The sequence below is a fragment of the Danio rerio genome, chromosome 9 (assembly GCF_052040795.2).
Source record: "Danio rerio strain M-AB ecotype USA chromosome 9, GRCz13ab, whole genome shotgun sequence".
Lineage (NCBI taxonomy): Eukaryota > Metazoa > Chordata > Actinopteri > Cypriniformes > Danionidae > Danio > Danio rerio.
This window is the reverse complement of record NC_141029.1, coordinates 24,413,635-24,433,775: the sequence shown is the minus strand read 5'-3', so window position 1 is coordinate 24,433,775 and position 20,141 is coordinate 24,413,635. Positions and strand designations below refer to the sequence as shown.

At 35.2% G+C, this 20,141-nt stretch overlaps 1 protein-coding gene across 42 annotated transcripts in view; it reads right to left on the bottom strand.

Moving 5' to 3' along the window:
* Positions 1-20,141, bottom strand: part of dgkg (diacylglycerol kinase, gamma) — a 256,255-nt gene that overhangs the window by 106,579 nt on the left and 129,535 nt on the right. For 36 of the 42 annotated variants that reach the window (XR_015499359.1, XR_015499360.1, XR_015499358.1 and 33 more), the window contains 3 exons: positions 17,514-17,588; positions 9,887-9,972; positions 3,963-4,052 (listed from right to left, as the gene is read on the bottom strand). Coding sequence is in view for 36 of the 42 variants with exons in the window: in XM_087267727.1 (XP_087123853.1) it covers positions 3,963-4,052; positions 9,887-9,972; positions 17,514-17,588 (251 nt within the window). In the remaining 6 variants the exon portion in view is untranslated. Of the gene's footprint in view, positions 1-2,695; positions 3,369-3,417; positions 4,053-9,886; positions 9,973-17,513; positions 17,589-17,708; positions 17,774-20,141 lie in introns of those variants that run through there. The other 6 variants (XM_087267746.1, XM_087267745.1, XM_087267748.1 and 3 more) reach the window with 2 other exon arrangements.

Below are 20,141 nucleotides of genomic sequence, written 5' to 3'. Positions count from 1 at the left end.
TATCTGATGATTTAAACAATTATTTCTTCACATTTAGACACTTAGGCCAACAGGGCAAAAACAGGGCTTAGATTAAACCAGGACTAGGCCTTAGTTAAATTAGGCTATTTAAGCCACATTTATAAAAATGGCCTTAGTAAAATATAATACTGGTGTGCACCTGGAGATAAATTATGACACTGACATATTTTAAGACATCTCACCGCAAGTAATTTTGAGTTGATAAAGCTCAAACATGCTATTTAATCTTGACTAGCCTTAAACCTTATTTGTTAAACCAGGGGTTAGTGTTTTTTCAGGCACTGAGTTTTGTCCCTTAGTTCCAGTGAATGGAACTCTTGATGCTTCAGCATACCAAGACATTTTGGACAATTTCATGCTCCCATCTTTCTGGGAAGAGATTAGGTATGGTCCTTTCTGTTAAAACATGAATGTTTAGGCCCATAGCCAGCTCAGTGAAAGAGGGGGACTTTTTTTGCAGTTATTCACCTCATTTTCTATTTAATTAGACAGATTGTCAATTTTTGATTTACTAAAAATATTTCCTTCAGATTTATAATAAAAAAATATGATTTTTTTTTTTAAATACAAAGTTATTACATCATATACCCTTAGAAAAAATGCAGCCTGTTGTCATTTATTAGACAAAAATGAAATTGGCCAACACATTTGGCCATTTGAATAAAAACAATTTAAACATAATAATAATAATAATAATAATAATAATAATAATGAAGAGCTTTACGATTTTTTTATAGCCTTTCTTGTAATATTAGAAAATTCATGGATCACAACAATAACTTTAATAATGGTCCCTTTTGGTGCTTCGGACCATTTTACTGGTCAATTTTTCCTTTCATGAATAAGGTCCAAGATTTAGAATAAAAGTTAGACTACTTGTAAAAGTTTTTGTCTATTTAACTTACATCATATTCTGAATATTCTTAAAACCTTTGATGGGTTATTTGGACAATTTATGATGGCCTATCAGTCAAAAAAAAAGAAAAAAAAAAGAAAATAGTGGAAAAAAAAACTCTGGATCAATGGCCAATTCTGGACCTCTGTCAGTGGGGAGTGGATTTTTCGACCCACCCAAATCACTTATGGCTACGGGCCTGCTGTTTGTGTTAGAATTGGGACTACTTAGAGAATATTTGATTTTTTATTTTGCCTTTAGAGGAAACACAATTATTTATGGCAAAGTTTAAATCCTGTCTGGTCAGCACACTTTATTAGGCATTAGATTAGCTGCTAATTTGTGGCTGTTTGAACAAATTTGACCACAAGCATCTACTTTACATCACAACAGCAATCTGATTGTTCTTGATCAAAAGTCTGAAAGTGGTCAGAATTGGACAAGCTTAAAAGTTTTAGACTTTATATACACCTTTATTATGAGTCATACACTTGCAAATAGATTGATCAAAACAGTTTAATAATACAGTTTTGGGGGTTATTAAAATAAAATTTCTGCATCAAGCTGTAAACAGGGCCGCAGTGGGTTTCATTTTAGAACCTTGTCCAAAAATGTCCAATTAATTTCTCCCCCAAAACTCTATTACATCTCCTATGGGCTAAACACCGTGACCTAGGAGAATTTTGTCTATGACTGGCAACCTTTCCAAATAACTGCAATTTTTTCCTAATGGACACAGAAGCTACTTCTTACATCACCATCTCTTAACAAGGGCCGCATGCTGTGCGTCAGGTGGGGATATTGACTCTTGCCTGGCAACCCAAAGAGCAAAATATGACATGTGATGACAACCAGGTGCCCGCTGTGCTTTTCAGGACCAGACATGCAGACAGTTCCAGCCACATGTTACATGAATATACACTCACATGTTGCCTCTTCACTGTCTACAGGTGAAACGTGTTTTAAAGTCAATCTACTTACACGGAGAGAGAGAGAGAGAAAAAAAAGCCTATCATGCAAATCAAATTAAGAAAGCATTCAGGCAAAATCTTACCCGCTCAAACAAACCACGCACATGCTCACACAGGAAACACCAATTAATTCGGCAGCCTCAACAAGACCATCCACACCTGTCTTACAAGCAGACGCAGGCTCACTGATGCATATCAGTCTATCATAACTTACTGAAAAAAGCCACATATCTAATCAAGAACGCATATATGTAATCACACAGGAATAAAAGAGTGCAGGCCTCTTGCTTCTTAAGTGATTGGCAAGACCATATATACACACTAAATATAAAGTTTTTTTATATCTTGTAAGGAATGGCTGTAACTGACTTATTTTTTCATACCAGCTGTTAACAGTGTTGTTGTCCTCTACCAAAATTAAAGCTGAAATAAAATAAAATCCAAATATATCAACATTTAGAAATAAATAACTAAAGTAGCAAAAATGAATCTAAAATCTAAAACTAAATGAAATAGAAATTTTAAAAACACAAAATATATCTGCAAAAATACATAAAAATATGAAAGCGAATTGATTATATGAAGCCACTAAAATGATAGATTTTCCTGAAATAATAATCATTTAGTTATTAAATGTCATTTAGTTAACCTCATTTGCCATATTTTCTCTAAAAATGTAGTGAATTTTTTGGATTCAATGAAATAAAGTAATGAAATGAAGTACTGAATAAGAATTTTCAAGCTTGAAATACAAAAGCAAAATAAAAAATTAATCAGTTGATACATTCCAAATATTCAAAAGCTTTGATAGTTTTAAGAGATGAACAGTGAGACAGAAATCTTTATTTAATAAAAAATTTGAGATCTACATTCTCCTAGCTCTCATTGACATACTCATGAAAGCTCATGAGAGAACAAATGATGGCCAGTTTGTAAACAAATCACTCTTTTGACGTGGTGTAGGGTGTATATTTAGTCCTAATATTCAATAACAACGAGAGTAAGCTGTACAGTACATGTGTGATCAGTGGAGAATAGTGATAGAGAATAGAATACTGGTCTGTGTAACGGCGTGCATGGATGAGTTTGTAGTTCACCAGCGATCTTGCAAGAGGTGATCGCTGGTGATCATGACAAATAAGTGAATTTATGCACGCACACTATAATTTCTGCTTTACTCCATAGAACTCCATTTATAAATATTAAATGTTTTTTTGCCCAGGCAAATCTAAAGGGTTAATGCTTCCAAAAAGTGAGCAACAGTAAAAATGAAACAACAGGGAAAACGTCCAACAGTCAAAAATGCATGAATAATTGGTGTCATTGCTTTGCAATAATAAAAAAAATTGTTATAATGGAAGTCAATAAAGGCAAAAACAGGCACGAACATAACGAAAGGGTAGTCAATTTGAACAGTACACAAAGGTTAAAGAACTGCTTTGTTTTTTTAGTGTGTCAAACCTTTTTTAACTATAAAGAACCTTTTGTAGAATGGGAAGTTTCAATGTTGAATTTTTTTAATGGAACCACTAAGAAACTATCTATTTAATAGTGTTGTCAAAACTGGCCTGAATGATTCATTTCTGACTCATCTTCATTTGTTCAGTTGACAAACACACTGGTTTCAAGTTGGAAACATAATAAAGACTGCTTTTACAATGCTTTGACATTATTCAGATGTTCTCCTTTTGTGCTGATGACAAATGAAGCCAGGATTTACTTTTTTTGTGAACTACCTTGAAGATTGGTGTGATGAAAAACACAGAATCACAATCCTAGTTTCGAGTGTGGTCTCAGCAAATCCTGCTGCCTCATTCATGTGACTGGAGCTAACTATGATGAAGTTTGATTATTACATTCTGACCTTCTGTACAGGGCTGTGCGTACAAATGTTTAAAAGAAAGCAGCCTCAAAGTCCTTTTGAAGGGTTTACACAGTATTGTATTCAGATTCAAAGAAATGAAAGGCTAATCTCAACATGAGTGGTCCTGCAAAGGAAAGCCCTTTAAGTTTGGTTTCAAAGGCCTTCAGTAATTCCCTCCAGCTGCTGATAGACAGTCTTGTTTTATCCTCACCTCCACCCCAGCGCAGACAGCGGGCCAGATCATTCCCCGTCCCCAGTGGCAGGATCGCAACCGGTGGATGACGAGCAAAACTGGCCTTATCTGAGGAGAAACAAAGAGAGCTATTAAAGGTGCTGTGTCATTTTCATGTTTTAATGTTTTTTTTGTGCAGAGTTCCTTGAAAAAAGTAAACACTGGGACTCAAAACATTGACATACAGTGGCAACGTCAGAGCAACCTTTATTTCTACAGTATGTTTGGGGTGGGGATATTTGTTTGGCCTAATGATGAAAGATATGAGAGAAAACCTGTTTGAAAACATCTGGTTTGAATTTTGTTGCCATTTAGGGTTCAACAAGGCCATCATTGGTATTACTATAAATTAAAGTAGATATTTAAAGTGTAAATTTTATGATTATGTTTAATGCATTTAAAAGAATGTACACCGCTGTTCAAAAGTTTGATTTTGGTAAGATTATTTCATGCTTTAGATATATTATTCTCACCAAGGCTACATTCAATTCAATTTAATGTAGTTTATCTTTATTTCTATAGCGCTTTTACAATATAGATTGTGTCAAAGCAGCTTAACATGGAAGTTTTAGTAAACTGAAACTGTGTCAGTCCAGTTTTCAGAGTGGAAGTTCAGCTTAGTTTGGTTTAGTAATTTTCACTGCTGGAATTGTATTGTAACAACATTGCCATCCAATTATTATAATTTTTTTGTATTTTAATACACTTAGTGTAACAGCTCTGCTGAATTTTAGTGTCTCATGAGCATTCAGAAATTATTCTAATATGCTGATTTGATGCTTATGAAACATTTATTATTTTTATTATTAATATCCGGGTTGAGTTGCCATGGCATTTCTTTTCAAACGAAAAAAGTTCAAATGAATAGCATTTTTAAAAATGTAATAAATTTACATGATACATTTGTTACAAAAATACATTAAATATAAATTACATGAAAATGTAAATTCAAAATATAAATTGTGTAACAATTTAAATACATCTGATGTCATGATACTCAATGCATTCCTGCTTAATAAAGGGACAAAAGACAATAAAAAAGACTGATCCCAAACTCTTTGTTTTCATCCACTGCAATACAACGACTGTAAATTATTACTTTGGAACTGAATATATCCTATATGTATCCCATGTTTAAAAAACAACCCTCCTTGAAATTTACAGTGAGATCATTTTGGTTAAAACAGAAAAACAATGAGATAAGACTCTGTGTACTTACAAAATTTTTGGATTTTTTTTAAAACTATTTTATTGTTTGCTGAGGCAAAGAATATTTTTTTATTTAGTTAAAATAACCAGTCAGCAGTGTGTTATAAGTGAGAACAGCATTTAGATAAATTTGAAAATATGTGTATTATACAAATCTACAGCAACTTTGTGATGCTATCATGCCAATATGGACCAAATTCTCTGAGGAAGATTTCCAGTTCCTTGTTGAATCTGTGCCAAGAAGAATTAAGGCAGTTCTGAAGGCAATAGTACTAGTAAGGTGTAACTAATAAAGTGGCCGGATAGTTTATTATGTAATATTGAGAGATTTCAGTCTGTTCTTCCATTTGACTCGCAAACTTAAGGCAGATAACATTGGCTTTTGTGGTCTTCACACATTATTGTGAATCATTCCTATGTAACATTAATTCACAATAAATTTGTTTGTTTCTTTCTCTCTGAAGCAAACAGCAGTGTGTGCTACAGTATCGGCCGAGCAGAACCAACATGATGAACTGTATGTTTCTGTCCTCACGCTGACAGTCCCTGTGTGGCTCATTGCTGTGTGCACAGGGACTGCGGGGACGTTGTTTTCAGTGCTGGTCCGTATGGCGTGATGCACTGCCTAACCGCAGGGTCTCTCTGAGTAAGCGGCAGCAGCAGCAGACATTTTTTTATACCAGTCAAACTCGTGTGGGTGAACAACAAAAAAGTACTGATCGCAGAGCGGCTCTCTTTCAAAAGCTGCTCCTAAATCTTCAATTTAGGGCCGTCAGGAAGACAAACTCCCACGTGTGTCCCTGTCCTCCTCAATTTGCCAGGCTAAAGAGTCTCTGAAGGGATAAAGAGCACATCCCTTCTGTTCTGAGTTCAGGTTTTAGCACGATCGGCCAATTGCAATTTTGAGCCAAAGGTTTGGAAACCAAGCTGATTCTAAATCAGCTTTTAACAGTGATATCTGCCACCGCCCACACAGGTTCCTCTCCAGCGCTCGTCCATTAACATCAATACGGCTGTCAGAAAAGGGAAAGACAGGCCATTATATCTCTACTGTTAGCCTGCATTCACTCATATGAGTCAACACGCTTCCTAGAAACAATGATTTGTGAACAATTTATCTGACGGTTAAACGTCATGATTATATGTGCCTTAAATAAGAGCCAACCTCATTTCAAGGACCATGTGGAAGGACGTCCTTATGTTCACATATTTGCAGATTCATTCACTGACATGCTTTATTGATTTAGGATGTGATGCAAACAGCAGCAAATATAGAATGCAGTCAAGCCATGCAGTGCATCCTATATATAAACTTGAATGCAAATGTTGGCCTGTTTAAATAATGACTCCAGCTTTTCATACTTAAAGTAAGTATTGATCTGTTTTCTTGTTCACTTACTTGTTCAATTCAAACCAGTTCAAAGTTGATTCAGTATAGATCATAAACAGTGTCAGTTAAGCCAAAAACATCATTTATGTAACAACTGTGATTCAGCTATAAATCAGCACTACAGAAATCATTACGCCATCATTTAGTACAGTAAAATTCTCATGCAATAATGTCAGTGGTAATAATATGACTTAATATTAAGGGCTTACTTTTATAAACCTGCTTTTGACAAAAAAAAAAAAAGCTACTGTTAGAATATATTTAATAAACAAAGAGACATTAGTGCGGACACAGTGATTTTTGTTGCAACTTAATTGCATTTGCATTAGTAGAAGTTTCCCTGCTAGATGTAAATTTAAGGGGACTTTTAATATTAATAATAATAATAATAATAATAATTCCTTAAATTTATATAGCACTTTTTTGAGCACTCAAAGTGCTTTACACATAGGAGGAAATCAGTATTCAGCTGGATGACGCGACGGCAGCTACATTGCGCCAGACATCACACAACAGCTAATTGGTGGAGAGGAGACTAATTATGATATGGGGAGGGTTGGGAGGCCATGATTTGGCCAGAATGCCGGGGTGAAAACCCCTACTCTTTTTCGGGGGACATCCTTTTTAAACACAAAGTCAGGACCTCAGTTTGACGTCTCATCCGAAAGACGGCACTCACTGAGCAGAATAGAGTCCCCGTCACTATACTGGGGCGTTAGGACCCACACAGACTGCGGGTTGTGCGCCCTCTGCTGGCCTCACTAACACCACTTCTGGCAGCAACCCATGTGGTCTCCTATCCAGGTACTGACCGGGCGCAGGACTGCTTAGCTTCAGTGGGCGACCATGTGAGAGTTGCAGAGAGCTAGCTGCTAAGTGCTAAGTTCAACATTCTGTCATCATTTACATACTTCCAAAACTGTTTGACTTTCTTTCTTTTGATGAACACAAAAAAAAATATTTTGCAGAAAGCTTGAAACTGATAACCATTGACGTCTATTTGACTTGCTTTTCCTACTATGGATGTCAAAGGTTACCGGCTTACAACTTTGTTCAAAATATCATCTTTTGTGTTCAATAGCATAAAGAACCTTGTTGAGATTTGGACCCACCTCAAGGTGAGCAAATAGAGTAAACGTTCATTTTTGAGTAAACTATACCTTTAATGGGAGGGAAGTGTTTAAAATAATAATGCTTGCACTAATTTGCTTTGTTTAGAAAATATACACTATGCAAATTTTTCTCAGGTCAGGTCAAAGAAACCTTTGAACATTAGCTGAAAAAAACATTAGCCAGCTAGCTCTCTGCAACTCTCACATGGTCGCCCACAAAGCTGGGTTTTGCCTGTTTAGGACCTAGATATGATTAAAGGGCACCTATTTTATTAATTTTACAAGATGTAAGAAGCATTTGGTGTCTCCAGAATGTGTCTGTAAAGTTTCAGCTCAAAATATCTATCAGATTATTTATTACAGCCTTTTGAATCTGCTCATTTTGCAGATTGAGCTGTTTTTGTAGCCTGTGGCTTTAAACCCAAAGGATTTAAAACATGATCTGTTTTAAAAATGTTTTAAACTTATAAAACTCACAGAGAGTTGTAATAAATACTTTAATCCCAGTTTATTTGAAAAAAAAAATGTTCTGTGGACATGTGTATACATGTTATTATAGAAACATGGTGCCTGCCAATTAATTTGGTCGGTGGGGAAAACCGCACTCCAACGTCACATTGCGATGGGCCTTAAAATCACTGGGATTTGGGTCCTATTTTAATGTCAGTACTAGAGCTGTGCGAATAATCGAAATCGAATCAAAATCACGATTTGAAACGTTGTGATTTAGCTCATCGCAAGATGCTGCGATATAAAATATATTCTATTTAATTTCCCCCACGCAAGAGCAAATGCATGACTGCCAGCGGTGTGTGACAGTCTTACTAGCACATTGAGTGAGCACACTTTCCTTGAGTCCAATTGCACAACCGAACTATGCGGAACACCCACAATAAAAACAAACAAACAGGAAAGCGCAAACGAGTGGGATGATGGCGTCTGCTGCTTCAAAAGCATTAATAGACTTATTAATATCAAAGAAAAACAGCACGGCAGTAATATGGGAACATTTTGGTTTCGCAGACACCAAACAAAAACAGGTCATTTGTAAGAGCTATCCCAGAATTGTTCCCACGGCACAAGGAAATACATCATCTAGCACCTAAAAAAGCACCACAGGTGGCTAAATGAGGAGCGTCTTGCGAGAAATCAACTAAAAGTATTGCCAGTGACACTCAATCTATTAGCAAACAACAGCAAAGCACACTCAAAAAATATATTTTACTTGTTCAAACTACTTAACTAAAATGAGCTGAAACAACACAATTATTGAGACTTCATTGGGACAACTTAATTTTTTATGTTCAATCCACATAAATTTGTTAAAAGTGTTAAGTTAACTTAATCGTTTTGTGTTGGGACAACACAAATTAATTGTGTGGAACCCTGTATTTTTTACAGTTTCAGAGTTGTTTGCTAATATAAGCTAATATCTTTTTAGTTTAGTTACTTTTTAGTTCCTTTTTATAACTAACATTTACTGCATTTTAGCTAGAATAAGCTACAATCCAGATTATTGAGCTGAAGCTTGACAACAAATAATCGCAAATCAAATCAAAATCGCATTAGCTGTAAAAAAAAAAATTAAATAAATAAAAATAGATATTTTCCCCAAATCACACAGCCCTAGCACCAACAGTATGATGAAAATCAACTTTTGTAATATGTTTGGACAGAACTGTGTGTATGTATAACAGGAGTGTCCAAACTCTGGGCCAGTGTCTTCGAAAGGTTATCTCCAACTTGCTTCAACATACCTGCCAGGAAGTTTCTAGTATATCTATTAAGAGCTTGATTAGCTGGTTTAGGTTTGTTTGATTAGGGTTGGAGCTAAACTCTCCTGGACACCGGTCCTCCAAGACCGAGTTTGGACACCCCTGATGTATAGTGTGTCCACAGTCAATATAAAATAACATCTGCCCTTATAAAACGTCTTCAAATATTAATTATGAAAGATAAAATTAATTTTTAGTAAACCAGAAATCACTATACTTTTTCGCAACAGAGCAGCTGAAATGCAGCTGCATTTACATAAGTCTAATAACTCATTTGTGCTCCTCATGTGAGCCTGCTGTTTGTGCCATTTATGCATGTACTGTGTAACTGCAACATTAGTCTGATGGTCTATTAAGTCCATGTACCACTGTTAATTATTACAGCTTAGGAAAGCACTGATGCTTATATGTACTCACCAATACAGTCCAAAATCCACCCCACTGATCCATCGCCTCCACAGGCCAGCACACGGAAATCAGGCACATCTCGAAAAAAGTTGAGCCTGGGAGATATGGAAACAATGGGATGCTGAATTTACTATCATGATTTTGGATGAAAGATTTTCTTGGTCTTATAATTAAAGTGATCCTGTGGTGTGAAAAACCTTGCAGTAAAGCACTACCCAATAATCTACAGAACTGACAGTATTCTCCAGTGGCAGCGTACAGTTTGTTCTGAAGGACGCCACATAGCATTTGTTTTTTCATTCACTGTCATGGGAACAAATCGCTGGAACTGAAAAGGCTCCTGAAGGCTCAACAAACAAGATGATTTTTTTTTATTTGCTACTGTATTTTTCACCCACGTTTGACTGTTACAGTGTGTGTCTTTACATAAACCCTTCATTTTTCTACCTATTGTTAATGTGCTGGCTTTCCTCAAAACACTAATTTTTAATTTATTTCAAACTATTATTTTTACTGAGATGAGTTTAAACTTATGGACTGCTTGATAATTATCAGTATCTTTAGACTTATGATTTATAGTTATGAGTTTTAGTAAAACTTAACTTGGATTTTATTCTGTAAGCTACTGATGAAATTTCTTCCAAATTTAAAATCATAAAAATGGTGCCTTTTACAGCATTTTTTTTATGCTTAATATCAAATAAAAATGTATGTTATAAATTATACAATATCACAAAAAAAGAGGTCATGTTTATACTTATAACCTTACCACAATACCAATGTTTTAACATTAGAAGACTTAAAAAGTCAATATTTGGTTGACCCCTCTTTTCAATCACAACAAATGAAAACATTTCTTATTTTTACCAATTGTTATACTTTTTGGATGAATCATATCTCTTTTTTTTCCCCGCTGGTAAAGAAAAAAGCGGAAAAGACCAGAAAGAAACACAAAGTCAAAGTCGACTAAATAATGCCACATCACACAAAATTGAGACGAAACTAGAAACTGAAAAGATGTGTGCAAATGTGCTGATTTAGAAGCATTTTTTGACATTGAGATGAAAAGTTCAATTGGATATTGTTGAAAAAGAAACTACTTAAACAATGTAATATATTAAATGGGAGTTTGCATGTTCTCCCTGCGTTCGCGTGGGTTTGCTGTGGGTGCTCCGGTTTCCCCCACAGTTCAAAGACATGCAATACAGGTAAATTGGGTAAGCTAAAGTGTTCGTAGTGTATGAGTGTGAATGAGTGTGTGTGTTGATATTTCCCAGCGATGGGTTGCAGCTGGAAGTGCATCTACTGCGTAAAAACGTGCTGGATAAGTTAGTGGTTCATTCCGGTGTGGCTACCCCGAATTAATAAAGGGACTAAGCCTACAAGAAAATGAATGAATGTATGAAAGAATATATTAAATGTGAAATTTATTTGTGTATTTATAGTCAGTGAAACATTCTTCAGTATATGTTAAACAACTAATTTGCTCATTGTCTATTTTCTATTAAAATCTTTAAATTTGATATTAGGCCTTGAAGACAAATAATTAATTTAATTCATGGGGCATATAATTCATTAAAAATAATTCAATAGTTCATATAAAGCATACAATTCAATAAATTTGACCATATTAATGACATAAAATTAACATCAGCACTGGAAAATATGTTTAGCACAGCCTTGTGTGCTTAATTTGAACATCCTAAACATTAAATAAATGTTATAAAAAGCAAAAAAATAAAAATAAATAATAAGTTTTTATTAAATTAATAAGCAAACTGATTGTATTCCCTGAAAAGTAATGCTTCAATTAATGATCTGCCAGATAGAACCTTACAATTCCAAGCGGGAAATGACTTTTCAGAATTAGAAGGTTCTATCTGCAATTGCCTTGTTTATTTTACCCCAATTTGCAAATTGAGAAGAATTTTGATCATTTCCACTTACTTTTAGGGTCTCTGTCATGTTAATGCATGAAAGAGAACTGTAAAAAACACTTATTGTTTGTTATACGGAAAGCAAAAACTTTGAAGCTCAATTATTCAAAATCATTTAGAATGCAGAGAGAACCTTGTAATTCCAAGGTGACGAGTTGACAATATTTTTCTATAAAATTTGTAAAAAAAATCTATCTATCTATCTATCTATCTATCTTTTATTATTCACATGGCCAGATTCTGAGACTAAGGAAGGTTAAATGTGCTGGTCAGTTTGTTTTTTGCCTAAAAAAATTACATTAGGCCACGGTTTTAGATTTAAAACTTTAACAGAGTGCTGTTTTCCCACTAGTGATACATCATAAAATAGCCTAAAAATAAGTTGCCTATTCTTTCATTTCTTTTTAATTCTAAATCTTTAGAAAATGTTTTAGGTACATCAAAAAGTGTGACCATCTGACAAGCTAATCCAGCAAACAAAATGTGCTTAAAATCACACTAAATTGCAGTACTTAAACCTCATAATTAAACAGAAAATGTGGCGCATAACTGCAAAGAGATCTTTAAAAAAAAAAAAAAGAACCAGCCCTTTCGCCAGGCTGCCTACGGACCTGATTGTTCTGCGTATACATTTATAATACAGTACAAACTTTTACACGTGTACTAGCAGTTGATTGGTTGTTGCTAGAAGCTCTGACCGGACTACATTGTGTTTTATTAACATGAAACCCAATCCCTGAACCTACCCTTCATAGCATTGTAAAAATAGCCATCAATGTTGCATAGTGTCACAAAATCTATGCTATCCCCTCTACACTATACCCAGTTGATCTGCATCTCTCCACTGTGCTGTAGAACTGAACAGAACAGAGGCTGAAGAAGACGTCACCCTCTGCTGGTCAGGAGCAGAACTGCAGTACATGGATGAGTCTAGGACATATCCTGCAAATTTACGCACATGTGGGATCTACTGTAACACTGAACGCAATAAAGCAGCAGAGCATTCACACAACTGTCTGAAATATTAATACTGTGTAACCTGTTTTGATGGGCTCTGACAATGCAGTATGATTTATGCATGCAGGACAAGAGCAAAACAGAAGAGTAAATGTGCCACATCATTTACAATGAAAATGCAGTCAATTGGATTCAAGCCGTGTAGCTTATATTTCTTACTGTATGGCATATAAATATAAGCAGTATATAAACAAGAACATCCTCAACATGGATGCCCATTAAAGTTCGATAACAGAGAAACGGGAATTATGGCTGTGTGAATCTGGACAGACTTGGGCTGGAATCGTGTTTCAGGCTGTTTAAATGAGCTCTGCTCCAGATAAATTTGTAATGTTCTAGTGCCAACTGTTAAAAATGGCAACAAACGCTGCTGTTGTAGAGATGAGCTTTGCGTAAACAATTCCCTCTCCAATGACACGAGCAACAAAGAACAGACACTTGAGCAATCTGTGTGAGTGTTTTTCCATATAAATCCAAAACAGACTCTTCAGTGCTCTTTTGACCATTGTTCAGATCCCAGATCAATAGTTTTAAAATAAGAAAACTATATTCTTCTAAATGATCCTTTTTCTCAGAATCCTCTCTGCAGTTTCAGTAATTTCACTTTTATGGTAAACAATATGTTCTTTTTAATGCCTTTAATGTGAAATAACCTAACATAAACATAAAATGTTGAAGTAAATGCAAATTTTATATATAACAGTTCTGTCTGGTTCTTGAATCTGATTGGTTGATAGCTGTGATTTATTTAATTAATATCAGCACCCGTACAGCCTCTTTACCCTTTGTGTATTACTCCTCCCACTTACAGCCAGCAAAATACAGACACAATTGACCTTATTCTAAAATGCGGAAGTGTGCCTGTTTTCGCGATTGTCTTAGAACTTCCGTTTCAGTCGCCTATGGGAGAAATGACAAGGAAAAATAAACGGCAAAAAACGGTCAAACTACTTGCTCTACAAACAAATGTTTGCATGACTATACAGACCAAGTAGAATAATATAACAAGGAAATATCAGTTTGCAACATTAAACAGCGAAACAAGCAGTTTTTAATGTCTAAAAATGAATGGAAGTGAATGAGACCGGAAGTCTCGTGCCAAAAAGATTCAAATGGCAGCGCCCGCTCGTCTGCGGAGAATAAGGTCAATAGATCTAAAGTTTAAAAGATGCTTGCTCAGCTGTTTAACTGTCAGCTTATGATTTCAATCCAAGGTGTAAGAAAGTAGGGTTTTTGAGACTTTTTTAGGCCTTTTTAAGTTTTGGTTTTGAAATTGAAGACATTTTAAGACCTTTTAATATAAAGTTTATTGATTTATAATAAAGCAAAGGGAATAAAAATGTATAATACCATTCAAAAGTTTGGATATGGTAGATTTTTTGTAAATGTTTTATTATATTACAACATATCTTATGACATTTTATAACTCTATATGATTTTGCAATGAATTACTTTTTATCAACTATTGTTATGACAACATTGAATTTTCAAAAGCCATTGCACAGCCTGTTCTGTGGTCTACAATTTTGTGGAAATGCACATTTTTCATTTCACAGTGTCATTATTGCAATTTAATCAGTTTAATGCCTCTTCAAAAAGTATCCACTGTAAAAAAAAAAAAATAGTAACCCCAAACTTTCAAAGAATATTGTTTTATCAAAATTTTAACAAAATTTGTTTGTCAAAAAGACAAATAAATAAATAAAACAAATAAACAGATGAATAAACCGTCTGTTGATCCTTGATCTATATGCGTCTGATTAGCTTAAGTGCTTAAGACTAAGTTAAATATGGTCATAATGCTGTGCTTGAGTGAAATCAGCAGTCACAGAACCCCCCATCCCCCCTTCTCTCTCTCTCTCTCTCTCTCTCTCTCTCTCTCTCTTTGAGTGTTCTCTGCTGAATGAGCAGTGCTCTGGTCGTGACTACAGAAGTGTGGTGGGAGGGAGATCTGGGACGAAAGGTTACAAACGACCACTGCTTAGCTTTTCTTCTGTATTTCTCTCTTTCTCTCCCTTCCTGAACCGCAGGATGCTGAACGGAATGTACTCTGGCGTTTTGAGTGGGTTTATACTATGTATGTAAGTGTACTTAGTGGAAGTGAGAGTGCAAGAAAAGATCTTTTCGATGTGTGAATTAATAAATAAAAAATATGTTTAAATTGCTTTCTGGGTGTTTATTCTGTTTTGTCTTTAAGTTCATCAGAGGTAACAGAAGACCAATAAAGACATACAAATGATAGTTTTTATAGATTTTTTTTATAGATTTTTTTTTATAGTTTTTTAAAAATAAATATTACATAAATAACATAAACTTATTTTAAATATTGTATCTTAAAGGTACACATTACTACCTTAAAAGTCCAAAAATGTCACTTTTTAAATAGGTACTGCCTCACTGATATCTTAAGTACCTTTAATTCAAAGTATAGTTATTGTGTTTAATAAGGTAAACAAAATAAATTTATTAGAGTACTTATTTCTTTGTTAATATTAGTTAATGAAATTCATATTCATATTAACTTATAGTGCTTTAACAATACATACGTAAATTTTGAACTATAGTAAACATTGTTCAATTATTGTAAATGCATTAACTAGCATTAACTAAGGGACCATTATTTTAAAGCAACACCATGTGTTCCTCTGATACTTTGAATGCACACAAGAGAACCAATCAGGATCATCTCAGTCAGCCTAAAGTGCATGACACAAAAGCATTAAGGGCGTGTCTGAATACCCCTTTTTTGCTCTTTTAAGGATGGAAAAATATTGTCTGCGCCACAGCGCATAGTCCAACAGGGTTTCACTGATTCTCCTAAAGAGTTATGGGTTTGTTTTGAGCATAACAAGCATCAAACCAATCATAGCCTAATCTCCCATTGCCTTTAAGAGCCAGTTGCGTCACGCCATGCTGCATTTGCTATTTACATGGTGGAATTTGTAGGTGGAAAAACTGAATGGTTCACTAGCGAGAAAACAGTTAAACAAACCATCTGCAGTGCGAGGATATAGAACGAGCCTCCTTCACTCGGCCTCTTTACTTTCTCTTTATCTTTGACTTTTTTACTCCTTTACTTTTGTGGATAAGGAAGTTTTGTTGTATGCACTGCACTGAAGACATCCATTAGCCTACATATTTAATTTTGTTTAAATATGATTTGTTTCAAAACTTTTTCTAAATTCAGTTCTAATTTCCAGCAAACGAATAAATGAACAATAATAAAGAAGTGTGGTCAAAAAAACAAAGTTCTATCCAAACACACGTCCGGATTTTATCCCTCATATAGTGACAGCTCCGACTGCTATACTTTTGTTTTAATAAAGTAGTTATTATTGAAACAAATATAAATATGCATATAATAAATAATACTGCTAATAATAATAACATTATACAAATAAAAATGGTCATGATTAAACTGTAAAAAGCCCCCCGAGATGAAGAAGGCTTTTTTAATAAAATAATATTTTTTGTAACATTTTAATGTTAATTTTTTTTCATATGTGAAGATATTTGTGTATTGCTGTACATCCTGTGTGTCTTAAGCAATGTGTAAGCGTTAAAACCCACATAGGCGCATAACTAACTTGCTCTGCGCTGGACTTTAGACCTGCGTTGAGATTGTCAATGGTGCGGTCTATTTCAATTCTTCAAAATAGTAATGCACCAACAATGCGCCTAAACACACCTTTATTTTAAATCAGCACACCCATGAGTCCACAAAGTGACACAAATGGATTTGTTATTTAAACAATATGGTGCAAAACATGAAAATTAGGGTTGCGCTGGTCTGAAAATAGCAAAGAATTGCGACAAAAACGTCTTATGTCTTAATTCATGCCTCTAAGAGTAATGTGTTTGCTGTTTGTTTCAAACTAATCATATTAAAATGAAACAACAAAATTCTTGATTTTTGGAGGGACAACTTTAGTTTTATGATCAATCCATTTTAAAATTTTAAATAACTAATAAGCTAACTAAATTCCTTCATGTTGACCCAACACAATAATCAGTTGTGTTGAACCAAGCAGTTTTTACAGTGTACGATGAAACAAATGTCCAAATTTCCAAACGAATGTCTCCTGAGCTCTGAAATAGCAACGTCTGAGCAAAAAAATGCTTCTTCAGGAGGGATCTCAGCAGTCGGCTTAGAATTAGATCAGACATGGGGTGGAGTACGTGCCAAACCAGTGCTTGCACAACATTTTTCCAGTGACTTACGATGGCACAGCAGCGGCACTGTCAGATTCCTCTACTGTGCTGCAGCTGAAACGACCCAGAGCTGGTCCATTGTTAGAGATGTGTATGGGTGATGAGGCTTTAGTACAATGTATTCACTTAAAGAGGAAGCCTCGTCCTGACTGACAGACTCACAAGAACACTGAACGCTTGAATGAATATATCTACACACCAGGGGGCTGCTTGAGTCATAGTAAATGTCTTGCAGGGCTCTCAGAGTCAGCTCCACTTTGCGAGCGGTTCCTCTTTAAGACTTGTTGATTGCAGGTTGGCTCACTTTATTGCAGGTTTGTAGCAGCAAAATGATAAGAGAAAGAGGGAGTCGTGCCAGAACAAAACAACAATGAGAATGTCAAACTGTTTTTGAGCAATTCCGTCATTACTCAAAAACTGTTTTTGTTCATGCACACTGAAATCTGACGGTGGCTTTTAGTTAGACTTACCCAGCCATAGGTCCTCCTCGCTCCAGACTGTACACCTGTCTAGGGTTAAGAAGGTACTGGAATTTCCGCAGCACCCTGATGGAGACAGATGAGGACAGAAAAGCATTAAAAGACTCACAGAGAGGAATGACATTTTTAAATGTGTAATCACTTTGAACTTTCCATTATGATAAAGGGCGTAAAGGAATTGTTCACCTAAAAATAGAAATTCTGTCATCATTTACCAACCCTCAAGTCATTCCAAACCCGAACACTTTCTTCTGTAAAAAAAGCAAATGATGAATTTTTGAATGTCTTGGCCACTTTACACAACACAACAGAGATGACATAGGTTTTAAAAAAGGGCAAGAAAGACATTAGTGTTATTAAGGATAGATTTTTTAAAAATGAAATTAAATCAGATTACAATTAAAATCCACTTTAACCTGAATTAAGTCAACCAGACTGAAAGGGTGTTGTAGACCTAAACTTACCCGACAAAATGAACACTTTCAGATCACAGATTCAGATCACGTTAAACAAGCTGTCACCTTGAAATAATAAGGTTCTATCTGTGTTTAGCAAACAGTGGTGACACAGTGGCGCAGTAGGTAGTGCTGTCGCATTACAGCAAGAAGGTCGCTGGTTTAAGCTTCGGCTGGATCAGTTGGCATTTCTGTGTGGAGATTGCATGTTCTCCCTGCGTTCGCGTGGGTTTTCTCCGGGTGCTCTGTTTTCCCCCACAGTCCAAAGACATGCAGTACAGGTGAATTTGGTAGGCTAAATTGTGTATGTGTACGTGTGTGAATGAGTGTGTATGGATGTTTCCCAGAGCTGATTTGCAGCTGGAAGAGAATCTGCTACGTAAAACATGTGCTGGATAAGTTAGTGGTTCATTCCGCTGTGGCGACCCCAGGTTAATAAAGGGACTAAGCCGAAAAGAAAATGAATGACCGAATAGCAAACAGTATGTGTGTAACATTTGTTTTTTAAATAAAAAGTCTAAAAAAGGAAACAACGTATAAAAAAGCATCCCATAATGTAATAAAATTGTTATGACCCAATTTTGACAAAAAAATGTCGGATAGAACCTTATAATTCTAAAGTGACAATGTTTTTATAAAATGGATAGCTTCTGTCCTTTAATCTGATTGGGCGAGCAATGTTCTAAGCCGTAAAATACTCTTCAAACTTACAACCAGTGACTGTTGCCTGGCAATCATTCTGCTATCAGTACTGAGCAAAGAAACGGTCTTATTTTGTGAAGCCTGCTACGTATATGGACTGACTATTTTATAAAAAGCAATAAGCCATGTGAAGCCATGGTTTACATTAAATTTATTACAGCTAAGGAGGTTTTTCCACTCAAATGTCATGCTATGCCTCTTAGCTGTTATGAATTCACATTTTTTTGGGCTAAATGATTTATACTATGTCTGGCAAAAATATTATATTTACATGTTATGTCTTATGAAATGGCCAGTAGAGGAGCCCAAAGATTTATTAAATTTAATATTAAATGTAAATGTAAAACTAATAAAGCTCTGTGATTTACATGTCTGCTTACTATACATGAATTACCTTCACTGTGACCTTATCACAAGGGTTCTGTACATTTTTGTATACATTTTTAGAAAGAATCTGTAACCAGAAAAAAGGAATTCAGACTGTAAATTAATGCATTAAAACGTATGTGAAAATCAAAATGTTCTGTAAATCTGTTCATGAATCAAAATCATATTCTTCTCTTGTTTAATTCACTGACCCTTGTCGCAGCAAACAGTTCACTGGAGGTAAGGATTATTGTTATTGGATTATGCGACAAATAGAATACAATTTAGACATTCAAAGCATTTGCATGGCTGCAAAACATGGTTTAATTGTTTGGAATATGTTTCGAATGTCAACTTGGCATTTTTATGGTGGCTTACCATGCTTGATACAATAACTTGTATTCAACTGTATACACTACCTGAGAAAAGTCTTGTCACCTATGTAAGTTTTAAGAACAACAAATAATAACTTGATCTCTAGTTGATCATTTGGTATCAGAAGTGACTTATGTCAAAGGCAAAGGCCTCTAGATCATGCTTATTTTACCAAAATAAAATATGATCATGCCTTGATCTTTAATTATTTAATTCGGACACCAATGTCTGACTTTGCTTAGACAAAAGTATTGTCACTTAACAGAAATAATGTACAGTATAGAATATAAGGTCATGGTGCAGCAGAAAAAGAGATATTATTGTGTATGACTCCCATGAGCTTGGAGGACTGCATTCATACATCTCTGCAATGACTCAAAAAACGTATCAATAAAGTCATCTAGAATAGCAAAGAAAGCATTCTTGCAGGACTTCCAGAGTTCATCAGGATTCTTTGGATTCATCTTCAATGCCTCCTCCTTCATCTTACCCCAGACATTCTCAATAATGTTTATGTCTGGTGACTGAGCTGGCCAATCCTGGAGCACCTTGACCTTCTTTGCTTTCAGGAACTTTGATGTTGAGGCTGAATTATGCAAAGGAGCGCTATCCTGCTGAAGAATTTGCCCACTCCTATGGTTTATAATGTAATGGGCAGCACAAATGTCTTGATACCTCAGGCTGTTGATGTTGCCATCCACTCTGCAGATCTCTCATACGC